This window comes from Leptidea sinapis, chromosome 13 (assembly GCF_905404315.1).
Source record: "Leptidea sinapis chromosome 13, ilLepSina1.1, whole genome shotgun sequence".
NCBI classification, from domain to species: Eukaryota; Metazoa; Arthropoda; class Insecta; order Lepidoptera; family Pieridae; genus Leptidea; species Leptidea sinapis.
Window position 1 is genome coordinate 14,367,427 of NC_066277.1, and position 25,067 is coordinate 14,392,493.

General features: G+C 35.6%; 1 protein-coding gene across 1 annotated transcript in view; it reads left to right on the forward strand.

The window, feature by feature from the left end:
• LOC126967643 (facilitated trehalose transporter Tret1-like) overlaps nt 1-25,067 on the forward strand; it is a 70,114-nt gene that overhangs the window by 41,043 nt on the left and 4,004 nt on the right. The window contains exons 3-6 of the mRNA XM_050812212.1: nt 5,426-5,749; nt 8,296-8,431; nt 19,187-19,410; nt 21,097-21,282. Of these exons, the coding sequence (XP_050668169.1) occupies nt 5,426-5,749; nt 8,296-8,431; nt 19,187-19,410; nt 21,097-21,282 (870 nt within the window). The remainder of the gene's footprint in view (nt 1-5,425; nt 5,750-8,295; nt 8,432-19,186; nt 19,411-21,096; nt 21,283-25,067) is intronic.

A 25,067-nucleotide genomic window follows, 5' to 3' on the forward strand; every position in this document is an offset into this window, starting at 1 on the left:
TCATATCGCTCAAGGTCGCTGGCATTTCGTGTCGCCTTAATGCTGGCGTGACGACTGATACGGCCTGCTGATTTTAGGCAGGATAACCCGTGACGCCCAAGAGCACCTGAAATCTTTTTTTTTCAAACCGTGTTATTCAGGATATGAAAGAGGTTCATTGGCACAAGCTTAAACAAATTTTTATTATGTTTTCGATTTATGACGGACAATGAAAAAAGAAACATTTTTCCTTGTTAAAATGAAAGTACCTCATATTATGTACCGAACCCTCGGTGGTCGAGACGATTCGCATTTCTCCGGTTTTTTTATACGTATTAAAGTACGCTTTGCTTACAGCGAAAACCTTGTACCTATATGACTATATTTCGTTGTATGCCTTCAAATATTTTGTTCTATTCAGAGTAATCTGTAGTCGAATTTCTATAACAACAATTACCAATGGGAGGCTCCTTTATTATGCGTACTACAACGGTGGCTTTATCTGCCGTGAAGCAGTAATGTGTAAGCATTACTGTGTTTCAGTCTGAAGGGTGCCGTAGCTAGTGAAATTACTGGGCAAATGAGACTTAACATCGTATGTCTCAAGTCGACGAGCGCAGTTGTAGTGCCGCTCAGAATTTTTGGTTTTATCAAGAATTCTTAGTGGTAGGTACTGCATTGTAATGGGCAGGGCAGATCAATTACCCTGAGCTGAACGTCCTGCTCGTCTCGACCCTTATTTTCATAAAAAAATCTTTATTGTAATATATATAAAAGATTTCCATCTATATATATTGACTTATCACAATATCTCTGGAACCATTAGGAGAGACTTGAAATTTGGTCGGAATATTCCTTTCGCAGAGTACAGGTCAGCTAAGAACTGATTTTACGAAATTTTATCCGCAAAATTAATTTACCATCAGCTGAACGTCCTGCTCGTCTCGTCCCTTATTGTCATATTAAAAATGAAAAAAAAAATAACTATATTTCCACACAAATATAAAGTATATTGTTACCTTGTTTATAGAAAAAATGTAAATTTATGTAACGAATTCATTGTAAATATTTTTCTACTGATTTAAAACAGCAATTGTTGATTTTATTGCTGATTCTTTTCAACATTTACAGCTTTAAGAGTCACTAGACAGTATTATTGTTGCATCACTTTATTTACATAGTCTTGCCATAAATACTGAAACAAAGAAAAGGAAACTTGTTTTGCAAATAACATTTATTACTTTTACAGTGTGTTAGTTTAATATATAAATATAAAACAATTTAAAATATAGAAAGCTTATTCGAAGTGGTCTCCATTGGCGGCAATACAGTCCTTTAAACGTTGAGGCCAGTTATCAATAGAAGCACGTACTCTTTCCATGTTGAAATTCTTAACTGCCAATGGTAGATTGTTTTAGGGACTCCAGATTATCATGGCGCTTAGAGCAAGCCGTACTCTATAAAACTGACCATAAATCATAATCCAGCGGATTAAGTTTGGGACTAGACGACGGCTAATCTTCAGCTCTGATGAAGTCCAACGAGCTTTATGACCCGGCGCCGAGTCTTACTGGAAGGACCATTCTTGATTATTGAACATGGTGTTGTTAAGAAGCTTCACTACCTTCTCAAGCAATCTTGACACACTTGTGCCGATGTTTTGATACCTTTTTCACAAAAGTATGGCTGAGTCACTCCTTCATAGCTAATACCCCAACAAAGCATCACTGAAGTTGGATAATGCCCTCGTTGCACTCTGTCGACTAATTGGGAAGCTTCCTTAGAGCTTTGAGCATAAATAGGGTCATTTTGTTTGTTGAAATGTTGATCAATTGTAAAAATTTACTCATCTGTCAACAAAAATTTTCTGTGACCTCCCTTTGCATACCGCTTCAGTAGTTGTTCCGATTTTACCATCCTATTCTTTTTTAAATTATCAGTTGAGAAATGACCAGTACGTCTCTTATAGGCTGCAAATCCTAAGTCATCTTTTAAAATACGCGACATGGTTCTAGGTGCTTTCTTCATCTCCCGAGATAAAATCTATTGCTTTCGGACAGTATTTGTTCGAATTCTTTCCCTTACTGCATTTACCACATTTTTCGTACGAACATTACGTGGACGGCCAGATATTTTACTGTCAGAAATAGAGGAGTTCTCATTGTACCCATTAATAGCCCGGCACACTAAGATTTTACTAATACCAAGCGTATGGAGAGTTTTCAAAAATTCCCAAAATTCACACTCTATTTTAATATCGCAAAATATTGCACTATTTATTGGCGCCAAAATGAGAAAACCCAATGAACAATCATATAAAAATGACAGATTCCAAATTCAAATGTAATATTTTGTTTATTTTTAATAGTAACAGTATTTATGGCCAGACTAAGTATATTGTAGTTGAAATGATTTGTAAAACGATGAAGCTGTAAATGTTGATGTAAAATAGCGGCAATGAGATTCTTGCCTCTTCTTCTCATTTAATCTCAACCTTTTGCGAGTGGTGATAAATGTAAAAAGACAAGAAAACTTCTGACTTACATAAGTGTAAGTCTTAGACCTAAATGAATAAAGTGTTTGATTTTGATTTGATTTGATTTAACTATAACGTCTGCCCATTATGCCTCACAAAGAACAACGGTGGATGAAAGACAGTTTAAACACGTCTTCCCTCTCTCACACAAAGTTTATTTGTTTTCTTCTTCTTTAAAATAATTCATTTAAAGCGAATCTCTTTAGAAATAGAAACACTTTATTAGCAATCAAAAACACTCACACAAAAACACAATAATTTACAATATTAATTAAAATCTTAAAATACTAAATTAAATAACGTAACGAATATTATAATAAATTAAAAATAAATAAATATAAATAACAGTATGAGCGTGATTCCCTGCTAAAAGGAACTAACTCAGTATTTTGTTGGTCAGTGCAGAAGACACCAACACAACACTGTATTGAAAGTTTCACAAGTAAAGGGATCTATTTGATCAACAATAGCTCTTAAACTATTAGACCGAGAGCAATGATTCGTATATCAATTTGATAAGCAACTCAAATATTATTACGAAATTGAAAAAAAAGATGAGTTAATAATGTAGTTTTCGCACAAATTTAAAATAAAGCGCCCAGATGTGCAAAAATACTGTAAACAATAAACTTTCTCCTTTCGGTAATCACGGGCTTCGCACATTATTTCTAGTTATGGACTATGTTATTTTCATAATGTTGATGTTATGTAAGGCTTCATAACTTTATTTATTTACTATTTAATTTTGAGTGTGTAGAAATAAGTTTTTTTTTAAATAAGGGACTAGACGAGCAAGACGTTCAGCTGATGGTAATTGATACGCCGTACCCATTACAATGCAGTGCCGCTCAGGATTCTTGAAAGCCCCAAAAATTCTGAGCGGCACTACAATTGCGCTCGTCACCTTGAGACATCAGATGTTAAGTCTCATTTGTCCAGTAATTTCACTAGCTACGGCACCGTTCAGACCGAAACACAGTAATGTTTACATATTACTGCTTCACGGCAGAAATAGGCGCCGTTGTGATACCCATAATCTAGCCGGCTTCCTGTGCAAAGTAGCCTCCCACTGGTGAAGTTTGATACTTACATCCACTACTGTTGATGCCTATTCAATAACATTATATTTAATTTATATTTTTTTATTGTTTTAACCTACACTTATACACTATACTAACATACACATAAGACACAATATACTAGCGTAGAATAACATATTAGATAGACTGTGACAGCTGTGAACACGTCGAAAAAATTAGCGCCGAAATGCTACCCTCTATTTTCACCAAATAACGAACACTTAAACAAAGTGCCTGACGTGTCGCGAGTGTTAGAGTAGCCGTCATACAACACAAATTATTCAACCTGGCTTGTTGTCATGCATTGCCTAACAGAGCAGAGGCTCTATCTAAACGTTTAAAATATCTATGATTTAGTTATATCAGTTACAGTAACAAGTAATTCTCTCTCAATCTGTGTTCTTCTCTCTGTTCAATTGTTGCATCGCATCACATAGACGATGTTAGGATGCGCTATTTATTATTCGATTAGTTCGAATCTTTCAGTGTGACTATTTATTGAATGCAAAAAATTCACAGGGGCATAAGTAATTTGTATAGGATCGGAAATAAATATAAAAGGTCGGTGATAAACAGACAGACCGCAAAGTAGAGCTTTTAAAAAGATCTTGTCAAATTTAAAATTTAATTAAAATACTAGTTTATATTATCTCTGATATCTAAGTATTATTTAAATCTAACGACATGTCACACCTTTTTATTACTTTAAATGACTTGAAACGGTTGTAAATGTGTGGTATTTAAATATTAACGCTATAACCTATTGGATTTATTATAAATGCTTAATTTCCATGTCAATAACCTATTTATATACTCTCGCTTACAATAGCTCTACGTGGATATTACATTTTTATTTGTTGAAACATCTTCCTGTCCAAACACTGTATTTTCTATTCTTTTATAATCACTGGACTCTACCACAGTAGACTATGTCTACGCGGAACGGCAAAAGTGTAGTATGTAAGCACACTTTTCTCCTTAGTCGTGTGTCCATTGTCACTGTCCGAATGAAACCGGAACTGAATAAATGATTTACATTGCTGCTTCTTTAACAAGAATATTTTAAACAACTGGAGATAATGTGGCAATGTATAGATATAGCAGTCAAAGCTTATAATGGTGTCATTTGTGGAATGTTCCATATTTCGGTTTTGTTTTAAGACGATGTGTATTGTTTAATTATGTATAGAATGTATTTGCATATTTCTAATAACAATAATTGAATTCGAATTTAAATCAGCTAAAAGATACGGGTTGCATTCCGGAAGTTCCGGCAGAAGTGTAAACTTGGAATGATTAGGGAGTAGTTTCGGACGAATTGCTTTATTTTTCATTATAAAAGTACTAGCATTTATGTGGTTAAATACAATATTTATTTATTGCGCTACGCAAAAATGACAATTTATATGACATAAAAAATTTAACACTTCAGAACTATTACAATTATTTTATATTAAAAAGTTAAAAATACGTTTCATTCATAAAGCCTATATGGCCGATCCTACCTACTAAGTTAGAGGTCCCGGGTACGAATCCCGGTAGGAAAGCATTTATATGATAAATGTGAATGTTTGTTTCCGAGTCATGCATGTTTATATGTATTTATGTATGTTTAAGTAAGTATATTGTATTAAATATATCGTTGTCTTGCAACCCATAAAACAGGCTATATGCCTAATTTGGGGCAAGATAATTTGTGTAAAAGTGTGTCAACATTATTATTATTATTAGTATTCATAATTTCAACGACGTCTTACGAATTTTCAATCAGGTCACGTGTCCTGACGCGAGTTTATGAAGTTTTCACTCCAATAAAAATCTTTTTCTCCAGATCTGCTGGGGCCTGAAGCTTTACTCAACAGAAACCTGGGCTTTAATCACTGCCAGAGCCATCATCGGTCTTGGAGTCAGCGGTTCCTACGTCGTGACCCCGCTGTACATTAAAGAGATCAGTGAAGACTCCATTCGAGGCACCCTGGGCAGCTTGGTAGTGCTGTCGCAAAACTTCGGGAACCTGGTGGTCTACATCATCGGCGAGTATCTGAGCTATCAGGCGACGCTGTGGATCTGTCTCTCTGTGCCGTTGATACATTTGCTGGTCTTCGCGGCGATGCCAGAGACGCCGTCGTATCTGCTGAAAACTGGAAAAGTCGAGGTGAGAACTGTTTTTGATGTCATTTCTATTTTTTAATATACTATACCAGTTGGAGGCTCCTTTGCACAGGAAGCCGGCTAGATTATGGATACCACAACGGCGCCTATTTCTGCCGTGAAGCAGTAATGTGTAAGCATTACTGTGTTTCGGTCTGAAGGGCGCCGTAGCTAGTGAAATTACTGGGCAAATAAGACTTAACATCTTATGTCTCAAGGTGACGAGCGCAATTGTAGTGCCGCTCAGAATTTTTCGGTATTTCAAGAATCCTGAGCGGCACGACATTGTAATGGGCAGGACGTATCAATTACCATCAGCTGAACGTTCTGCTCGTCTCGTCCCTTATTATTATAAAAAAAAATATACTAGATACTACTACCGCTTCGAAAACAAATGACGCTTTGAGAGAGAAGAAGCGGCCCAAGAAACTCTACCAGCATTCTTTTTTTCAGTAGACATTAAGTTTAGGAACTGCAATAGGACCTTTTGCAGTTCAAATTATCTTATTAGATTCTTAAAAGTGATTTTTTTTTATAATCGGTTATAAAATGCTCGCAAAATGTACTCAATAACTTTTGTTTTGTATTAATTTACTTTTTGACTTACTCGTGTAAGGCATTGAATATTTCATGTTTGAGCATTTTAGTTGCATCACTTTACATATTTTTTTTTATGGAATAGGGGGACAAACAGTATTATATTGTAATTGAAATGATATGTAAAACGATGAAAAGTCCAATGAGTTTCTTGCCACGTCTTCTCGTTAGCTCAACCCTGTACGAAGTGGCGGTAAATTCAATAATAAAATATAACTTTTTGACATTTATAAGTATCATTTCCGCGAACTACATGAATAAAGTGATTTTGATTTGATTTAATTCTATTTAAACTCATTAGATCTAAGTTTAGATTTTTGTTTGTTACTGACATACCCAAGTGGCACTCTGTGTCATACTGCTAAAATAAGGATCTTCTTCATCAATCTCTCAATTACCCAGAAATGCACCGAACCTTTGCAACAAATAATAGTGGAATATACATTTCTTTTATTCAAACAAAACAAATCTTATAACTATATTTACAATATTATGATAACATTGAATTAAAACCATCGTTTCGGGGATGCGTACCAAGAATACTGGCAGCATTTCCACGATGGATAGCTAGGCATCATTTTATTATTCTGACTGAAAAACTAGCATCCATGTCACGATATAATATATTCATATTTATTATCTTAATATATATAAATTACGTGACACGTTGTTTGTCCGACATGGACTCCTAAACTAATGAACGGATTTTAATGGGGATTACTTCATGGAGTGCAGTTTAGTCCAACTTGAGAGATATGATAGTTTTTATTTCGATTTGGGAGCCATAATTATTTTTACACACACACACACACACACACACATATCACGCCTTGTTCCCGTCGGGGTAGGCAGAGACAATAGAATGCCATTTGCTTCTATCTTTACAAACCTCACGCGCTTCCTCTACATTCATTACTCTTTTCATACATGCTCGCCGGTTGCGGGTGCTTCGGACCTCTTCTTTTCTCATAACGTCCCCAATAATTATTTTTATTTTTATTATTTGTTTTGTATGGACATTCTTTCTATGAGAAAATTTATTGATGCACGGTTTGACAGTTCTGCCGTGAAACAATTTCATTATTACAACAGGGAGCATATTTTATAAAATAATTATTGATTTTATGAAATATTATTGACAATTCATAAAAAAAAAACAGTATTTTATTTATTTTGCACAGTACAACGTCTGTCGAGTCAGCTAGTATAATATATATAATTAATTTAAAAAAAGGATGGCTAGGCTGATCCGTTGACCGAAATAGCTACCGGCGCTTGGGTTTCCAGTATTATATGAAAGTGGAATTATATTAAAGGTAAACTAATTGATTAAATAGTAACAATAATAATATTGACACACTCCTACACAAATTATCTTGCCCCAAACTAGGCATATACTGTACTATGGGTACAAGACAACGATATATTAAATACAATATACTTATTTAAACATACATAAATACATATAAAAATCTATGACTCGGAAACAAACATCCATATTCATCATATAAATAATTGCACATACTACAAACATTTTATTAATACCAAGCGTATGTAGAGTTTTCAAAATTGCATTTGACTCTATACCTACTTATTGTAATACAGTCACAGCGATTCGGTTCTCTTTGTCACCCCCCTCCATTTTAATATCGCAAAATATTGTACAATGTATTGGCGCTAAAATGAGATGATGAAAACTCAATGAAGTATGAACAATCATATTATAAAAAGATCAGATTCCAAATTTAAATGTAATATTTTCTTTATTTTTAATTGTAACAGTATTTATGGCCAGACTAAGTTTAAACAACAGTAAATTGACCGCTCATATTAATTGAAAAAGCCCGCTTTATTTTTTTTTTAAATAATATGACGTTCTTAGAGAGATGTAACGGCGCAATTTTTTCTGCATTTATTACCTCAAGGCTTAGTGTATTTTTGTATTATTATCAGGAAGCTCGTGATGTCCTCGCCTGGCTGCGATGTCGCCAAGTGACTGATGCCTCAGTTGAGAGTGAGCTTCAGTTACTCCTCATTGAGTTGGAACAGACCAAGTCCGGGAAGTTCTTCACGGTCCTGAAGTCTATAGGTATGTTCTGTTCAGCTGTATTTATTCTCTACTAGCTTTTACTCGCGACTTCGTCCGCTTGGAATAGTTACTTTAAGGCGACACTAAATGCCAGCGACCTTGAGCTGCCGCCGGCTGCCGGCCCGCCATCTATGTAACAAAGAAAATTTTTTCAAAATTTTAACAGGTTCTAACAGTTTTTATGCTTAAAATCCTCGTTATTCATTACTAATTTGAATAAATGCACCTACAAAAAAAACGTATAACCTATTCGAATAACTTTTCTGAGAGTGGTACTAAAAATGCGTCACGCCATGCCAAAAAACTTGTTTAACTGCAAAGAAAAGTGGTAGTTCAAAAAGGCTGTGGAGTGTTAACTATAACCAACAGCAAGCATTAGCAACCTACAAATAAGACTTAAGGGTATGTGTAACAGGATTAAGTAGTGTTCATAGCTCCAAATGCTACATTTTCACCACTAAACTTGTCTAAAAACACCTTGTTTGCGTGTTTTCTGCTAACCCGTCACCTTAAGCAAATTTATACGACCATTTTAAAACGTGTCCACTATAGTATAAATAATACAAAGAATTCAATTGTAATATATTTATTTTGATGCGTTTACAAAACAGTAAATTTCTCGTTAGATTTTTTTTTTTTTTTTTAGTTTAACGCTCTGTATCTCTCTTACGAGTGCCGTCAGTTCTCACACGTCTCTATTCCCGCTGATTCACACCAGCCTAGCGAAACTCTCTAAGAAAAAAGCGATTCACTCGATTGTATTCAACGTGCAGTCATTGATAGATGACGGCTATAATCTTGTCAAAATTTATGAAAATTTAATATACGTCCACAAAAATCGTCACCTTTTTGCTCTTAATAGTGATTTTCATTATTATAACACTAGAAATAAGGGATTGCTTGTAACTAATTCTAGTAGGCTTCATAAGATACATAATAGCTTTAAGGGTAAATGTATACACTTCTACAATAAAGTCCCAGCCACTATTCAGGCATTATCTATAAATAAATTTAAATATAGCTCTGTCGTAAATCCTATTACTCCACTGCTGAATATCAAAATGATCGGACAGCCTGGGACTAGATTGTGATTATTTTATAGCGATAGAAATGACTGTACAATTTTGTATATTTTTATTGTAAAGAGCGCATAAAAAGAATGCTGGGAGAGTTTCTTGCGCCGCTTCTTCTCTCTCAGAGCGCCATTTGTTTCCGAAGCGGTAGTAGTATCTAGTAGTTATTAGAAATGACATCAAAAAGAATTCTAAAGGAATCAATTTTGAGAAAATAAATGCCTTTTATGCCTTTTTAAAAACGGAGATAGCGGAAATACACTTTATTTTTAAGCAATTATTCGCTTTAAGACTTAGCCGGATTATACTTCGTGGCCAATCGCAATACTGTCATTACTACTATTTCAAACTTATGTCAAATCACTGCACGTTTCATACTAAACTAATTTTCAATTTTTACTTAGGCAGTCCCACCTCTAATTACGTAGTATTTACATCCTCTTTGAGTCACACCAATCATTATGAAAATTCGGTAATCTGTCGCACTCTATGCAACTATAATAAACAATTTAACTTGTGATTTTTTTAATAACAGTAAACGTTGTTTTAGAAGGACTGTACATAAAAATCTAAAGGATTTAAATTAAAAGTAATTCACACACACACACACACACACACACACACACACAACCAAATACCATATTATTATAAATAAATAATTAATTAAATATTGTAAGTTCGTTAATAGAAGTAAATTGTACTATTATAAGCTAAGTTGTGTGAATTTTGTGATGTGATAAATAAACTTAGATTTTGGATTGGTCTCCGCTGCGCTGCAACTAGATACCGCAAGTGTAGTCGCAAGTGCGGCAACTAAAACTACGCCCAAATGGGCGTACTCGAGCCAGTCTCGAACAATGTGTGACTTTATTATTTACTGATATTGACTATATTTTATTAATTTCAATCTATATCTATAAAAGAGAATGTATGTTTGTATGTTCCCTAATAACTCCTAAACTATTCGAACGATCTCAATGAAATCTTTTGTAATAGATTCGTTGAAGCTCAAGGAAGGTTTACATATATAATTTATACGACAAAACAACGTCCTCTAGTGCATAATAACACGAAGCGTGTGTTACAAAATTTGAAAAATGCCATTGAGTGTCAAGATGCCACGCACACAAGCATCTAATAGTTGCCGTAATAAAAACGCTATTATTCGTAGGTAGTGCGGTATCTAGTTGCAGCCCAGCGAAGACCAAGCCTTAACTTAATTAATTAAAAAAAAAGTTTAGGACCAACAAACCTTAATTCATCAACTTAAGATGATGATGGAAAATTAACAGTTCTAACTCGTTGTCATAATAAACTAGTTTGTTGTATTGTTGAGTCGAGTTATGCTTGTATACGATGTTAGGAAGCACCGTCTAGATATTATTAAACGTATTAAAATTAAAACGTCTAGATAGAGCCTCTTGCTGCTAGACAACCGATGAAAACAGGCCAGATTTATTACTTTAGTGTGCGTGACAAAGCTACGTCTTACACTCGCGATTTGTACGTCACTTTGTGTAAGTGCGTGCAATTCTCAAAATATAGGTTAACTGTCAACCTCAATTTTTTTTCGATGTTTTCAACGCTCTCACAGTCTATCCAGATGTAATAATGATCTAAGGTTTAATGCATGCAAAATATTCGCATGGCCAATACAGTTCTATATTATTTTAGTTTATAATAAAAATAGTGTGTAGTGTAAAAGTGAGTACCTACTTATGTACTCACGCAAGAAGTTTTACTTCCTTGGCATAGCAAAACAAAATTTGACATAATATTTTAAGAAAATTTATTGAAGTAGGCGATAGTTTGCGGAAATTTGAAAATCCATAATTATACAAATGATTAGAGTTTTCTTTAGTTTTAATTCCGCCAATATTTGTCTTTAAACAATTCGACACGTGTTTCGCCTCTACACGAGGCATCCTCAGGACGTGGTGTCTCGCCAAAATCTGTCACGAGACTGACGTTTAAAGATAAATATTGGCGGAATTAACACTAAAGAAAACTCAAATCATTTCTATACTATTTTACGTTTGTAGAAAGAACAATAATGTAATAAAGATGGTATTAAATACAAACAATGAAAATATTACTATACCGCATAATCTAGTTAAGTAATCGTTTATTTGAATATCATTAAATTATTTTTATACAATTAGAAATGAATACTTATATTATTTACAATACTATGATTACATTAAATTTAAACTATCATTACGGGGAAGTGTAACAAGAATACTGGCAGCATTTCCGCGTTGGATAGCTAAGCTACTAGTACGGTTACTAGTACCTCTAGTGAGGCAAGATGATAGTACTTTGTACATTCTCCGCGCATCTGGGCCCCATTGGCCTAGTGTCGCAACACCAAACGGCACAAAGATGTAAGACCGACATATTTGCCACGCTTGCTGTCTTTGGTAGTGGAAGCAGCAGCCCCAGTACCAACTGACGTAACTTAGACATGAGAAGGAGCCAGAGTGTCGACGCAAGTCGCGTTCACACCAGCGCCCTTCCCCGACACGTGGAAGGGCGCTGAAGGGAAGGCCATCGGGAAATTTTAAATTTTACAACTACATTGAAATTTATTCAATTGGTTGTGGTTCAGTAGACATAATATGAGTTACAAGAGGCTTATGGTAGCTGAAGTATGATACAAATGGTCTAGTTGACCAGCTAAAGTCTGGGTGTCGAATTTGAATTCACTCGGATAAGTTTTTTTTTATGAAAATAAGAGACGAGTCGAGCAGGACGTCCAGCTGATGGTAATTGATACGCCCTGCCCATTACAGTGAAGTGCCGCTCAGGATTCTAGATAAACCCCAAAAATTCTGAGCGGTACTACAACTGCGCTCGTCACCTTGAGACATAATATGTTAAGTCTCATTTGCCCAGTAATTTCACTAGCTACGGTGCCCTTCAGACCGAAACACAGTAATGCTTACACATTACTGCTTCACGGCAGAAATAGGCGCCGTTGTGGTACCCATAATCTAGTCGGCATCCTGTGCAAAGGAGCCTCACACTGGTAAAAGTTTTCCCTCACGTGTCACAAGAAGTAGCGAAGTAGCTATAACTTCAAAAACAAATGAATTTCGTGATCCAACTGATTTAATGTAGCTGATCCTCCATTACGTGGGACCTAGAAACATACATCTCTGCAAATAAACTTAAAATAAATATCAAACACTGACATTATTTTGCTGTGGTTATGACTTTAAGGTTTGTTAACACAGGTGTTTTTCAGCAGTGTTGACAATTTTTCATTGTTATTGTTATAATTAATTTACTCATGAAACACTCAATTTAATTCTTTTGTTATTGTATTGTGCGGTTTTCAAGGAACTTTCATTCACGTACAACAAAGCTATGGAATGAGCTTCCATGTGCGGTGTTTCCGGGACGATACGACATGGGTACCTTCAAAAAATGCGCGTACACTTTCCTTAAAGGGCGACAATGCCTTTGTGATTCCTCTGGTGTTGCAAGAGAATGTGGGCGGCGGTGATCACTTAACATCAGGTGACCCGTACGCTCGTCTGTCTGAAGAGGAGTCTTCCATAAAAAAACTGTTGCGTCATATCCGCACATACAGATTTTTTTTGTACCAATACGGGACGAGACGAGCAGGACGTTCAACTGATGGTAATTAATACGCCCTGCCCATTATAATGCAGTGCCGCTCAGGATTCTTGAAAAACCTAAAAGCTGAGTGGCACTACAATTGCGCTCGTCAACTTGAGACATAAGATGTTAAGTCTCTTTTGCCCAGTAATTACACTAGCTACGGCGCCCTTCAGACAGAAACACAGTAATGCTTACACATTACTGCTTCACTGCAGAAATAGGCGCCGTTGTGGTACCCATAATCTAGCCGGCATCCTGTACAAAGGAGCCTGCCACTGGTATTTGTAACCTGTTTTTTGTCAAATTTTTCAAGTAGTATAATATAGAGACAGAAGTGATAATTATATTCGAGTTAGTAAGTCCTTTATTGGGCGATGTATATGCTTCTATAATATGATCTCAGAAAATGTACAAAACAAATCTGTTACGAAATTTAAAAGAAGTGTTTAAAAACGTTTGTGTGCGAAAGGTTAGTAATAAGCATAAACGATTTTGTTAAGGACACCACAGACTGGGAATGAAGCGAACACCCTCATGTTCTTTAATTATAAATGTTTATTCAACGATATTACATTGTAACATATTTTAATATAAAAAAAGCCCGCTGAGTTTCTTGCGCCCGTTCTTCTCAGGTCTGAGGCAGTCAATTTTGAATGGGTGGTAGTTTTTGACGTTCAATAAGTGATTTTGAATAGAAATAATTGAATTTGAATTTGACCACTCACTAACCAAGTAGCAATCAATCACTAATCAAGTGACACGTAATCGAACCTTCTTCTTCCTTTTCTCTGCCTAATTACCGATAAAATTTAGCTATAGTACCGAAACATTAGCCAAGTGCCGGCGATATCGGCGATAATCATAAGCAAGTAGACAGTGTGTACAAGGGCTACAAAGTAAACTATGGGTAACGGGACGTTGAAGTGGTCGCTAACAATCCACGCAACGTCCAGTAACCAATGCTTGAGTGTTTGAACATAGTAATGATGTGCAGGGACGGATTCGAAATCAGTGAGGCCCTATTATTCCACCACCAATAGGGTTTTTTTCCAATCTTATCTATTGAAAATACTGAAACAGTCCTTCGGAAAATTTGTCATTATAAATTTCGTATTTTGAGGTTATACACATCCATTAAATGTTTAAAAAGATTATATTAATATACAAAGAGGAAATATCATTTTTAGTATGCAGTTATAAGAAATAAAGTAGATTTAAAAGAAATCTTACACCAGTAGCTTATCTTTGAGTAACAAGGTAGGTATTTTATTTAAAATAAAAATTAGAGTTCATGTAAATTGCAATAATTTGAAAATAGGTAAACATTTTGCATCACTTACTCTATGCTTTTTAATTCAGCCTGAACGAATCCGAAGCAAAAAGCAACAAAAAATTACATGGTGTTTATTGGGGCCCCAAAAGGTTATGGGCGAGTCCGTCCCTGTTCAAATACGACACAGTACTTAGCGCGGGTGTAGGAAGTGACGTGATTTGGATAAATGTTGACCGGTTTGTGGGTTGTGGGCTCAGCCATGTGGACATAACTGTTTATTAAAGCTACCGCAGTTTGTCCGATTGTTAATGGGGAAGGCTTTACATAGTAACAACTTTATGGGAGTCTTATATTTGTTTGAAGATGATTACTGCGCACTGTTAAGTCATTATTTTACTCGAATTCGCGACGTAAAGTACATGCATTTTTGAGTCCATGTATCTATTACCAACAATGTGTATAAGAAAGGTATTCCGATCATACAATACCTAGGTAATGGCGCCTATTTCTGCCGTGAAGCAGTAATGTGTAAACATTACTGTTTTCGGTCTGAAGGGCGCCGTAGCTAGTGAAATTACGTGGCAAATGAGACTTAACATCTTATGTCTCAAGGTGACGAGCGCAATTGCAGTGCCGCTCAGAATTTTTGGGTTTTTAAGATTCCTGAGTGGCACTGCATTGTAATGGGTAGGGCGTATGAATTACCATCAGCTGAACGTCCTGTTCGTCTCGTCTTTTATTTTCATACAAAAAAGATTACCTGTGTCCTTCAAGCAATGTATGAAATATTATATATTCTACTAGCAGCCCCAGCAAACGTTGTATTGCCATCATAGTTAACATCTGTAGTTATTCTAACAACTATAGTTAAAATTAAGTTTGTTTCTTACCTCCAGAGAAAGTAAGAAAGATGCAAAGATTCTAATTAGTTATTCATTTTAAACTATTCTTTCAATTTGATTTCTGAACGACATCAAAGGAATAACAAAATTGTTGTTTTTTTTATTCCGAGCATTTTCATATTTATTCACCTTTTAAACCTTCCCTGTTTTTCCACAAATAATTCAAGACCACAATTAGCCAAATCGGTCCAGCCGTTCTGGAGTTTTAGCGAGACTAACGAACAGCAATTCATTTATATATATATATAGTTAAATAGCCTTGTTCATAGCCCCGTGCTACTTCTCCCCGCCATAAGTTCTACGGCTACTGAGGGCAAAGCAATGGAAGAAACATCTAACAACCCTTGAAGTTCACTATTAATTTCTCTGTCTGTTACCACGGAGCATACAACCTTTATCTGTATAGATATGGGTTAAAGGGTCTACTCAAAATATTGTATCGGCTAAAAGTATGCGAAATAATTGTACATCGTAACAGTTAGTCCAGGGATTTTTACCATCAAATTTTAAATGGCTGACTTTATAGTTTTCTTGAATTGGTCGAATACATTTTATCTGAATGTCGCTTGTTTTGACAAAATGGTGTCATTTTAGATAAATTTATTGAAGTAGGCGTTACTTTGCGGAAATCCATAATTATCCAAATGTTTTGAGTTTTCCAACTTTTTCAAACTCTGGCAGAGTTTGAAAAATAATATCTCCTGAGGATGGTTTTCTCGTGTTTCGCCTCTTAGGTAGAGGCGAAACACGAGAAAACTCAAATATTTGGTCATTTTATATGGCCTTTGATTTGACTCGTGAAAATTTCGTTTCTTACGACTATTTTAAGGATAATTTAAATTTGAAGTGATCAGAGCTGCGATCGGCTGAGAACTGGTTTAAGCTATTTAGCGAAGCACCTCACAAAACAACTATTAATAGCTGGTTTGTAGAATTCAAACGCGGTGACGACCGCGTTTGAATTATCACAGTAACGAATTCCATTATGTTCCTGTCCACTGTGTGAACAAGAATAACATAAATTCCATTCAAGCACCTTTACGCATTTGAGTCAAATAAAATCAATCGCACATAGATATCGATCTGAGTATAGGAAAGCTGAATGGTGGAACAGTATTTTAACTTCATCCGAATCGACGCACGCACACATACACACGATTAACATGGCCGTTAAGCAAACTTGGGAAGACACAACTATTGATAATGTTTTAATTCTTGATAATGTAATGTATGTTCATAGACACATAAGTGAATTTGCCAGAAACTGTCATAACCATAATGTTAACACTAGGAACAGACATAGCTTATAATGCCTACTACTCGACTAAGTCGAGTTAACAAGTCTTTTGTGGGGTGATGTATATGCTTTTACAACAGGATCCCAGAAAATGTTCAAAACAAAAGTATTACGTTATTCAAAAGAATTGTTAAAAAACGTTTGTGTGGTAAAGGTTACTATAACATAATTAATAATATATTAATACCATAATAACAATCTTTTAGTTTCTTTTATTTTATTTTTTTACTATTTTTGGATGGTCACTTTTAAGACCTATAACAAAAGGAACCGTGTTGTCTACAGCTACTGTCAACGAGTCGACTTGGTAGGTACCTACTGAAAATCAGTACTGGAAATCATTTCCAAAAATACTGAGTGGGTGTCCTTTTCATGACCCCGTATTTTTTTTATTTGTTAATATAACTATGTATATATGTTTTGTGATGTCATGAATAAATGCATACTTTACTTTACTTTACTTTACTTTACTTTACTTTACTTTACTTATAAATGACTTTCTTAATGATACCACAGATTGGGAATGGAGCGACCGCCCTCAGGCTCTTAAATAATTAGTTTAATTGCACAATGTTACTTTGTAAATGTTACTTTAGTTGTAAAACATATTTTTGATGAAAAAAAAAGCCCGCTAAGTTTGTTGCGCCCATTCTTATCAGGCCTGAGGCATTCATTTTGGAATGGGTGGTAGTTTTTTGACTTTCAATAAGTTATGTCACATCCTATTTTGAATAAAAATATTTGAATTTGAATTGAGTGCCACGCCACTGAGACTGGTCACTGCGCCGTCCGTGTCGTCAATCTTTTTGCATGTACCAATTCTATTGCTCCGTCCACATGTAGGTATAAATTTCAAGGACGCCGCTGCGCTGAGTTACCCTACTATTCTATTACATTTTTTTTTACGAAAAAAGGGACGAGACCAGCTTGACGTTCAGCTGATGGAAATTGATACGCCCTGCCCATTACAATGTAGTGCCGCTCAGGATTGAAAAACCCAAAAATTCTGCGCGGCACAACAATTGCGCTCGTCACCTTGAGACATAAGATGTTAAGACTCATTTACCCAGTAATTTCACTAGCAACGGCGCCCTTCCGACCGAAACACAGTAATGTTTACACATTGCTGCTTCACGGCAGAAATAGGCGCCGTTGTGGTTCCCAAGAAACTTATTGCCTCTCATTCAAATCTAAACAAATGCTGACCCGGCAAACGTTGTTTTGCCATATGAAAAAAACATTTTCCATAGTGGTGGTGAATCGTAATTTTTATGTTGGCTTGACAATAATAATAATATATGTTCAATAACACATGGGCGACCGCAGGCATCATGGACGGAAGTTATTGGATTACAAACTAGATAGACTTATTATACAGTAGCGTATAGAAAAGAAAAACGATTCAATCGTTCCAGTAACCGATTTTGATTGACTAGTCGGAAACAGTCAGCCAAGCTTGACATTATCTCATTAGTATTTGAATATTAAACCACTCTAATTTCGTAATTCATGATGCTATGAAAGTAACTGAGCTGCCTAATTTATTTATTTTCAACACCACATAGCTTAAATTCACCACATAGGTAACCTGACTGAAATTTTGTTGGTAGCGTTTTATTTTACATAACAAAGATATATCGTCAACAAACAATAAAATTTCATGTTTATCTTGAGCTAGAATTTCCAAATCGTTAACGTAAATGAGGAATAAAAAAGGACCTAAGATTGAGCACTGCGGCACACCCATTGATATGTGAGCTAGCCTATTGATTTTTTCCTATTAATGCCTACTCTTTGAATTCTATTACACAAATATGATTTTAATAAATCTATAGCAACAGTGCTCACCTCATAGTAGTAATTTTTTAATCAATTTATGTCATTGTAAGGGAGCCCAACAGCTAAATAGACATTTACTCGAGCGTCGTGGACACCTACCTATTGGATTGTGTGAATTAGAATGTAGTATTCTGGCTTTAACAGTACTAACAACAGTTTTTAGTTCTAACAGCACGCGGCTGGTCTGATATTTTCTGGTATTCGAGAGAGAATGTGTTGGTATATTCATTGTACGAAATACGATCATATGACTTTTGAAGTGTCCAGTAAAATGATCGACGCGGCGGCTCCATACCCACTTTGTGCAAGGCAATCACTGCGATTCTGTTTTTTTTAACACCGTATTCCAATATTGTGTAGTAATAATATAAACAACGTATAAGATTATTCCAAATATGAACTAAAAAAATATCAAATCGAAGTTTTTAAGTTGTAACCTTATATATTATATACGTATGGATAGAGCCTCTTGCTGTTAGATAACCATTGGAACCAGACCAGGTTTATTACTTTAGTGTGAGAGACAAGCTACGTCTTACTTTCGCTATTTTTACGTCACTTTGTGTTAGGGTGCGTGTATTGCTGAAAATAGTGGTTAACAGTTTGCCGTTTTTTTTTACGACGAGTGAATACGTCTATCTAAATGTATAAATTATCTAAGATATTGTCTTTATTATATCGAACAATTTGATAATATTAATCCAGTTGGTGATCTAAAATTAAGTATTATACTTATTGTTTCAGTATCGGACAGTAGTACGTTTCATGCATTCCGCATTACTCTGACCATCACCGTAGCTCGGGAGCTATGCGGTTGTCTGGCGGTACTGCATTTTGCATCACTGATCTTCAGCCAAGCAAGCGGTAGCTGGGTACTTTCTCCCAACCAGCAAGCAGCTATGCTCGGAGTGGTGCAGCTCATTGGATCGTGTACAGCATCTACTCTTGTCGAGAGGGCTGGCAGAAAGGTAAGGAGAAAACCATCAGTACTGGTTTTAAATTCTTTATTTAAACAAATGTAGAATGATATTCATTGAACATTTCATGCAAAGACTTAATTAAAAGTAAAACAGAAATCAGTTACAAAAGAAACAATGCAATATATATTGGAAGGGTATAGAAGTTGATACCAACATTAATCTTGAGGGCATAAGTATAATATAGTACATGCAAACTTAACCTTATTTTAACAAAGTAGTGGAAATAAATGTTAGTTATAACCGCAGCACACATTCTCACTAGAAGAATGACTGGTATAAATTCGGCCTTAAAGGGAGTTGTACGCAGATAACTTCGAACGCATGTCATATCATACAAATGATCTAGGTTTTCTTTAGTGTTAATTCCGCCAATATTTGTTTTTAAAACAATTCGACATGTGTTTCGCCTCTACACGAGGCATCCTCAGGACGTGTTGTCTCGCCAAAATCTGGCACGAGACTGCAAAGTCCAGACTCCAGTCTTGTCGCCAGTCGCGAAACACGTGTCGAATTGTTTTAAAAACAAATATTGGCGGAATTAACACTAAAGAAAACCTAGATCATTTGTATAATTATGGATTTCCGCAAAGTAACGCCTAATTCAATAAATTTTCTTTTTGCATGTCATATCGTCCTAAAATATCGCGCATGGGAGCTCTTTCTGTACTTTTGTTATACATGGGGTAAAGTTCCTTGAAAAAAGGACTATAGAAGAACGTCATACATCTTGTTTGTGAGATTAATAATAAAATTGACACACTTTTACACAAATTGTCTTGCCACAAAATAGGCATAACTATGGGTAAAAGACGATATTGGTATTTAATACAACATACTTACTTAAATATACATAAATACATATAAACATCCATATGACACGGAAACAAAGATCCATCATATACATATTGGCACCTACCGGGAAAATGTAAAAGACAAATAAAAACTTAGTTTTTTGAATTTTTCACATAAATTTTGAGGTTATGTGGAAAAAAAGTTAAAACAATTGTTGTAGATCTTTTTATTACCCACTACTTTGCCATTTAACTTTTTTCCATAGGACTTGTAGTTTTGCCCGAAATCAAGATAAAACGTTTTTTACCCTTAAACACCCACTTTTCCACTTCCCGACCTCAGATCGCCCGTAATTTATTTTTCCTTTCATTTTTGTTATATTCTGCTCCATTTCCAATGGGTTTCATCCTACTTTTTTTTGGTTTCAAAAATTAGCTACCCAATATTATCAGTCCAGTAATATTATACACTCATACTATATACATGGACTAGTAAGAAAAGAAGGACTCCGTGCCGTAATATTAGCAAGTGAAGTGACCTTTATGCTAGTGTGTTACGGGGTATACCAGATACACAATTTTTTCTCCCTTAAATAATCATATATCCACAAATATTTTTATAGTATTGTTTTTAACTTAATCACAACGCACGACGGCATTTTTAAAATATTTTACTGTGACGCAAACTGATCTGTCACAGACGATGGCAAATCTCATAATAGCGGCCGATCGGCTTGTATTAGTATTATGTAGTTACACGTTTACCGGCTTATTTTGGTGACTGTTATGTAAGGTGACACGGAGTCCTTCTTATTTTACTCATCCGTGACTAAATATAATGTTATATTTTGAGTAAAAATTTTGATTTAATGTAATTTTCCAGCCACTCCTGGGCACGACTTGTCTCGTGTCCAGCATAGCTCTCACCGCTTTGGGAACCTGGTTCTACGTGGGCAGCGGGACAGCCGCCTGGGTTCCTGTGCTGGCTCTCTGCCTGTGTATCTACTGTGACGCGGCTGGCCTGCAGCCAGTACCCTTCGTGGTCATGACTGAGATGTTCTCCTTCCAGGTAACTATACCAGTATCATGCTAAAACTTTGCTTAAAAAACTGCAAATTATCTGAAACATCAAACAGTGTGTCACTAGAGAGCCGTATCTAGTGACATTACTGGGCAAATGAGACTTAACATCTTATGTCTCAAGTTGACGAGCGCAATTTTAGTGCCGCTCAGAATTGTTGGATATTTCAAGAATCCTGAGCGGCACTGCATTGTAATGGACAGGGCGTATCAATTACCATCAGCTCAACGTCCTGCTCGTCTTGTCCCTTGCTTTCATAAAAAAACTAGAAAATTATTTTTACAAAATACTGTTTATGGGTTATTGGATATTTTTTTTTTCTAAGCCGACGTGTTTTTGCATTTACAAAACGTTTTCGAGGGTATAAATTCAGTTATAATACTTATTACACGTATTTAAAAATAGCTTGTTCGAAGGAATTACTAGGTTATATTTATCCTATAGCTAATATTATACAATTAATAATAGTAGAACTGATGTATTTTAAAGCAAAGTGCATAAAATAATACGTGCAGTTTCTTGCGCCGTTTCTTCTCTCACGGGTGGCTATTTATGTTGATGATTCGACTGTATCAAATCTGACCATGTGTTTAGGCTATTATCGGGTTATCAGGTCGTACGCTTGTATGTAAATACTAACGGTCTTATTCATAATGACTTATCGGGGGTGTAAAACATCGCTAATAGACGCTTGTTGAAAAATGGTATCCATAATCGCCTATTAGAGATAAAACGCTCATTATCTCTTCGATAAAGCTGCCGTGACTTATAGCTAGGACCCTTCTATAAACTTATTTCAAGCCCTCGATAGCAAAAAAATAATCGATCGACATCGATCACTTGTCTCCTATTTGACGTATATTAATGTAATAAATAGTTTCCCGATCACATTTGTTGTTGATTATCTGTCAGGGATTAGTAATCTTCAGACTTCAAAACTTAGATTTTTGAAGTATGATCTTATTTCGACATCGGCTTTTGACAACTGACAAGCCATTGACATTGATAAGTGATGTTTGGTTCCATAGACAGTTCCTCGTTAAGTCAGTTAAAATCATGTTTTTTCTACGAAATGGCAACATTGCGTACTATAGAGCCGTATTAGTTATCGGAGGTTTATCAAACGATTATGAGTCAGGAATTTCGGCAAACGTCCGATAGGCTTAAAATACGTTTAACTATTATAGTTTATACCTTCGATAAGAGTTTTATTATGCATACGGCGGTAAGTATTTGGTTCGTCTACTACGAGGAAACTTCTCAGCACATAAATAAAACATAAAAATGAATTTAAAATGCACAGCAATTTCAAAGGAATCCAATTTGTAATTGCAATGCTTGCTTTAATTTGTTATTTATCATAAAAGAATTTTCAATAATTATTATTATTGATACTGTAAGGTATTGTCCTTATTGATCAATTATGTGATTATAAAAATATTTATATTAATCTAAGATAATTTATACGTCTCGATATAGCCTCTTGCTGCTAGGCACCGCATGACAACCGGTTTAATGCTTTAGTGTGTATGACAGCTACGTCTTACACTCGAGATACTTCAGTCGCATTGTTATGGTTTTTTTTTTATGGAATAGGAGGACAAACGAGCATACGGGTCACCTGGTGTTAAGTGATCACCGCCGCCCACATTCTCTTGCAACACCAGAGGAATCACAAGAGCGTTGCCGGCCTTTAAGGAAGGTGTACGCGCTTTTTTTGAAGGTACCCATGTCGTATCGTTCCGGAAACACCGCACAAGGAAGCTCATTCCGCAGCTTTGTAGTACGTGGAAGAAAGCTCCTTGAAAACCGCACTGTGGAGGACCGCCACACATCCAGATGGTGGGGATGATATCCTAACTTGTGGCGTGTCGTGGTGTGCGTGCGTCGTTGAAATTAGAGGCTAACTTTACAGTCGATAGCTCAACACCAATATTTGCATACTAGGAAATTGACTTGAGATGTCGCTCTTTCAAATCTTAACAATTTTTTATGTTTTTATAGTGATAACCCTCACTTCTGGGATTAAATTTATAACACAAATAAAATTTGAAAACTAAATTTTATGAACGATTCGGGACCCGAACCCGCCTCTCGCCTTGACGTGTTCACATCTGTCACAGTCTATATAGACGTATAAATTGTGTTTAATAATTAATATTTGACACATCTTTTTGGCCTTGCGTTTAAAGGTCTTTTTATTGTTGAAACTGTTGTTTATAACGTTCAAACATGAGAACAGAAAAGTTGTATGAAAATATTATATTTCTAAGGGATTATCACTAATCAAGTGAGGCACGAAATGAGTCCCAGACAGTTAATAATCACGATTATTAACTGTCTGGATAATCTAGATATAGACAGTGAATAATCTATGGTTGTATTAGTAGTGAGATTTGAACAGAAACATTTTTAATAAAACTTTTAAGTTGTAGGGAAAGTCAAAGAGAATTTAAACACTACGTTCAAGAGACGGGAGTGCCATACAAATTGCACTAAATCTTGATACCAACATAATCAACTAATGACGTAATATCAGAGCTGCCAATATAATAAATATATAGGGTTGGAATCAATACATAATTTTGCCATTATTTTTAGGGCAACGCCATACATATTCGAGTTTATTAGAGAGTTGCGCCAGGCTGGGGAAAGTGTAATCAACAGTTAGAGCGCTTTCGCACTACGTCCGATTCGAATCCGATCCGTACCCGTGAAATGACGGTCCGAAACGGTTGACGGAAAGAAATCGGATGACGGAAGCCGGATCTAGTGCGTAAACTACCATAGAAATAGTTCTACGACTACTTCGGACCGTGATTTCACGGGTACGGATCGAATCCGGATGTAGGATTCTTAGGATTTACAATACACATCGAAGGCATGATCTAGCCGATGATCACATCGGCTAGGATTTACTTACATATGGAAGCATACAGTAAAAACCGTAAACATGCCAAATAGTTTTAAGTTACATCACGAAATTATTTCGTGATCCAACCTTATTTCGTAATAATAACAACAAAATCATCTTTATTTTGTCACGTGCCTCGGCCACGAACACACCTGACGATTTGGCGGAGAAGTTGATAACACAGCGGCGCCTTTTTCTGCCGTGAGGCAGTAATGTATAAGCACGCCGTATCTAGTAAACTGGGCTATTGCTAAAGACTTAACAATTTATGTCTCAAAGTGCAGAGCGCAATTTTGAATGAATCAGTCATGAATTTGTTATGTTTTTAAAGTGATAAGCCCTCACTTCCGGGATTAATTACACAAATAAAACCGAAAACAAAATTTTATGAATGATGCGGGACCTCTCGCGTTCTTTGCGAGATCTCTTACGAACTGAGCCAACCGTTCGAGTGACATATCGTTATTAAAATCTTGTACGCTTTGTCAACTCTCTGGTTGTGGCTTCATCTACAGGATCTACTTTACAGTTGATAACCTACTCAACCCCAATATTTGCATATTAGGAAATTGAGTTGAGATGTCGCTCTTGCAATTCAAAAATACTATGCATACATTGTAATGGGAAGGGTTATTTACTAACAGGTCTTGCTTGTCTCGTTATTTTTTGTTCCAAAAAAGTATAAACAGACGAACTAAACCTGAAGTCTGAATTCAATTCTCCCGATGGAATTCATTATGCGTATATTATAAACATGAACATATCTGGATATTAAGACTTATATATATGTATGAGAGCCAAATTCATTAAAACATATCCTTGATATGAAAGTACTAGTCAAGTACTAGTCAAAATACCA